The following is a 4,255-nucleotide window of genomic DNA, read 5'->3' on the forward strand; positions in this document are numbered from 1 at the left end:
AGCCAATAAGTTACTTTAACAATTGCAATATACTCACTAAAAGATCCAACATGAAGGAGGATACTATTTAGAACACCCTCCGCGTAAACTGAAAGCAAGTGAATTCAAATATAAAACATTTCAATTTTCCCAGACATGGATCACATAGATCTTCTTAGACATATAAATATACAAATATAACTATAAATGACAACAAAAATGTAACTAGGCTATCAGTATTATTACAAAAAAAAAAATGACAGAAATTCTAAAGTGGCAAGGACTGACAAATGTATTAAATCAATATGTAACAGAACATACATTTCTTGAATCACTGGAGTCATTTGCCTCCATAAAGAATTTTTGTGCTTGTTGAATAAAGCTGAAATCAAGAATTACAACCACATAAAGTTATAATTTACACACTATGAAGGGCCCAATACACCTAAAAAGCAAGTTAATAAAGCAAACAGATCCCGACATTTTAGAGTGGGTAAACCTTAAAAAATGTACCCAAATAATTTTGTTGCCGACAAAAATACACTTGAATTTCGTTATAGACAAAAATGCCCTCAAATAATTTAAAAACGTGACAAAAATGTCCAACATTAAATAAGTATTCTCAAAAAAATGCTTTAGAGATTGAATTTTGATGTGATTTTTTGCTAGCATGATTAGAAAAATGAGATATTTTTATCTTTAAAATTTGGGGATTTTTCACTAAGTATATATTTTTTTTATGATTTTTTTTGTCAACGACCAATAATACTTTTAAAAAATCACAAAAAAATATATACTTAGCAAAAAATCACCAAATTTTAAGAATAACAATATCTCATTTTTCTAATCATGCTTGCAAAAAATTGCATCAAAATTTAATCTCTAAAGCATTTTTTGAGAAATTCATATTTAATGTTGAATATTATTGTCGCGTTTTTAAATTATTTGTGGGCATTTTTGTCGATAGAAAAATTCAAATGTATTTTTGTTAGTGACAAAATTATTCAAGTATATTTTTGGTAGTTTACCCTTTTAGAGTGAAAGGCAGGTGAGGGGAAGGAGCATATATTATAGTCATACCATAAACTAATAGTAAATAAATCAAAATGAAAAACCATTTATAAACATTTCCAATTTCTTCCATGCATGCTTCTCCAAGAATCAAATACCTTGATAAACAGTAAGCAAATGAAATCACTGTTGACAAAGATCTCACAAAATTCAGCATCCGTTGCTTCACAGCCTGGCTAGCCTCAGATGGTAGGACAAGTGGATCTAGTGCCCTGGAGAAAATTAAGCTACAATCAGTACCAACGGGGCTTCTGGTGCAATATACTTGCTGATCTAGAAAAAAACCTGCATATGAGCATTGCCCCAGTCCACAATAGCAAGGGCTGGAAGTAAGATGTCATGATATATCTGGAGCTACTTTTCTTCCAAGTACTGTCAGGTCTCTGAAAATATTTGCCATCAATCAGAAAAAAATATCGGGGTACAATAACATTCAATCAGAACGGATGAACTAGAAAAAAATGTATGGTAACTACTTGAAGAATAAGAACTCTGCCAAGACGTATGAGTGGTTCAAGGCCACAAACAGCAAAGGCAATGATACCAAGTGCTGGGATCAATCGAAGCAAAACAGGGTTCCCACTTAAAGTCTCCTGCGACCTGCATAAACATCTAAACATAAATTTTTGCAATAGAGGTAATGCGTTAATTGATAGATTAAAAAAAAATCGATGCACCAAAAAGATTAGAATAATTAGATACCAGCCCTTCAAATAGAAATGGATCCTTTCAATTTTTTCTCTCAAGTGATGTTGCCAAGTGTGATATTTCACCATGCATTCTTTAAGTGGAACCAAGAAAAAACATGTGAGAGAAAATGTTGTATCGTAAGACATCACACTTGACAACAATACTTGAGATAAAAAAAAAATTGAGAGGATCCATTCCCTCCTCCAGATATAGCACAAAAAGTTCATATTAAATGCATTACAATATCATGCAAATGATTACTTACAACTTTATATCCTAATTAATTTGAGTTTCGGTAGGCCAGTAAATGAGTTAGATTGGTTGTAATCTCCTCCATGAGTCATCAAGGAGAAAAACAAAAACAGATCATACAGCTGTTTTAATTTAATCCAGAAAGTACATGTCACTCAACAAGCTAATAGATGCCAAAGTGAGAGGAGGCAAGAGCTGGTAGTGTAGCCATGCAGCTGCACTTAGTAGATGAGTGACAATATGTGGTATGAGGTGGTTTAGAGATTAGTCAAATTGGATTGAGAATGATGTCCAAAATCTTACCAATCTATTAGGATATATAAAATTATATAGCTTTCACAAATACAAGCTGACTATACTATAATACAAACATGAAAACAAAATCTGGAGATATGAGAAAATAACCATGTGACAAAAGCATGATTGTATAGTACTATTACATACATGAATTATTATGAGAAAGTGAAATGTTATTGCATAAAACTAAAGAGCAGAAATCCTAACAAACATAAATTTTATGGCAAAATGACAAAGGCAACCAATGGGAAAGTCATATAGTCACTAAATTGTGGAACATCTCTCAGTTAACAGGAAAAGGAGAGAGGCCAACCTTGTTAAAAATACAGCAGCAGATTTCATGAGTGGAGTCCCACTCCCTCCACCTGGTATTAGGACAGACCTACATATGAAAACTTTACATCTGGAAGGCACATGTCTTATTGGGGCGTGTACTTTATTGAAAAGATGGCGTGCTGAAGAATTCTGCTTCTGTTAATTCCAAAAGAAATTCTCCGTGAATCAGATTTCTGACTAATGCAAAACAAATAGAAAGTGAAAATCTAATACAAGTAAAAAAGCAATTGTATTGCTGACAAGGTCAGAACCTAACTGAAAAAACAGAAAAAGGAATTATAGATTCATCAAATATGGGAATGAGTGGAAAGGAAGCATGAAATTCTTAATCCACAAAAGCCATACCCAACTGCGTGGTGAAATATTTATGGTAACCAAATGTAATCGCCCAATACCTATTGGATTCTGTCACACAATAATCAAGTAATGTCAGCATTTCTACACCTGAGAACTGCAGGGACTCTCACTTGAAAAAATAAATAAATAAATATGAATAACATTAGTGCATACATTATGGAAACTACAGATCCCACTATTACTGTGTAGCCTAATTTCACGAGGCAACTGCATTGAACCTGTGTAGGCCATCATAGTTTAGTAACTGAAGGCCAATGTCATGCAAACCAGTTTACCCTTTCAGTTCAATCAGTCCTGCCAGAGAAAAAAACAATGACTTCAGCAGAGTAGAGTATACGATAATTCTCACTCCAATAATAATTATCATCCTTCCCCTTCACCGAAGAGTTAAGAGAGAGGATTCATTTCTAAAAAATCGAAAATGAAAACTTCAATCACTTAACAAATTTTTATCAACTAAACTAAGCTCAAGAATCTTCATTAAAATTAAGCACAGTACGAAATAAAAAACCACAAAATTAACTACTACTTCGAAGTAATGGTCTTTGAAAAAGGAAAATAATAACTAATAAAACCCTAAATTTTCATGCGAAATAACTGATTAAGCTTATACTAATACAATTAACCGCAAGAAGCAGCTTAATCACCAAATACAGCACGTGATTATGAAAAACAACAGAATTAAGAACACTGGATTAAGTGAAATTATAGATCTAAGTAAGTATACCTTAAAGGTAAAGATGCACTTAGTAAAAACTTTCTCTCGGAAACAAACGGAGATAAATTCCCGAGAAAATCAAATAACTCGCATTATTACACGAGATGATGGAGAGAGGGAGAAAGAGAATCTGTCAATCTGGTAATGGCGTTGAAGGTGAAGGAAGGGTTCGTTAGGTTGTGTACATAGAAAAAAGCCCAAGTTGGTTGGCTATGCCTGCGTTCTTCTACTTCTTCTACTTCTTCTTCTTCCTTAGTTAAGGGACGTGGTCCAATCAAAACGCAGAGTTTCGGATTAATCTATGTTCATTAACCCGCGAAATTGCACATTAATTTTTATTTATTTATTTTTAATGGATTTATGTGGCGCCTAGAAAACAACACGACTCCTGTTAATGAAATCCTAACAGTTGAAATAACGTACACGCTATGCGTTTTTTCCTTTTACTTTTTCATTTTCTAATGGATTTAGTGGTAGAGTTTAATTTTGATATATTAACAGTGTAAAATACAACCGTATAATTACATCTATTTTTTTATGATATTCATATAATTA

The 4,255-nt window shown here is 32.8% G+C and overlaps 1 protein-coding gene across 3 annotated transcripts in view; it reads right to left on the reverse strand.

Annotated features, from left to right (window-relative positions):
* Positions 1–3,999, reverse strand: part of LOC107606212 (mechanosensitive ion channel protein 2, chloroplastic) — a 7,089-nt gene extending 3,090 nt beyond the window's left edge. The window contains exons 1-8 of one of the 3 annotated variants that reach the window (XM_016308227.2): positions 3,710–3,998; positions 3,136–3,276; positions 2,971–3,030; positions 2,603–2,760; positions 1,527–1,650; positions 1,336–1,433; positions 1,149–1,262; positions 299–361 (exon numbers count right to left, since the gene is read on the reverse strand). In XM_016308227.2, coding sequence (XP_016163713.1) covers positions 299–361; positions 1,149–1,262; positions 1,336–1,433; positions 1,527–1,650; positions 2,603–2,760; positions 2,971–3,030; positions 3,136–3,216 — 698 coding nt within the window. In that variant the 5' untranslated portion in view covers positions 3,217–3,276; positions 3,710–3,998. Of the gene's footprint in view, positions 1–298; positions 362–1,148; positions 1,263–1,335; positions 1,434–1,526; positions 1,651–2,602; positions 2,803–2,970; positions 3,031–3,135; positions 3,277–3,709 lie in introns of those variants that run through there. The other 2 variants (XM_016308228.2, XM_021106510.1) reach the window with 2 other exon arrangements.

The sequence above is a fragment of the Arachis ipaensis genome, chromosome B07 (assembly GCF_000816755.2).
Source record: "Arachis ipaensis cultivar K30076 chromosome B07, Araip1.1, whole genome shotgun sequence".
In the NCBI taxonomy this organism is placed as follows: domain Eukaryota; kingdom Viridiplantae; phylum Streptophyta; class Magnoliopsida; order Fabales; family Fabaceae; genus Arachis; species Arachis ipaensis.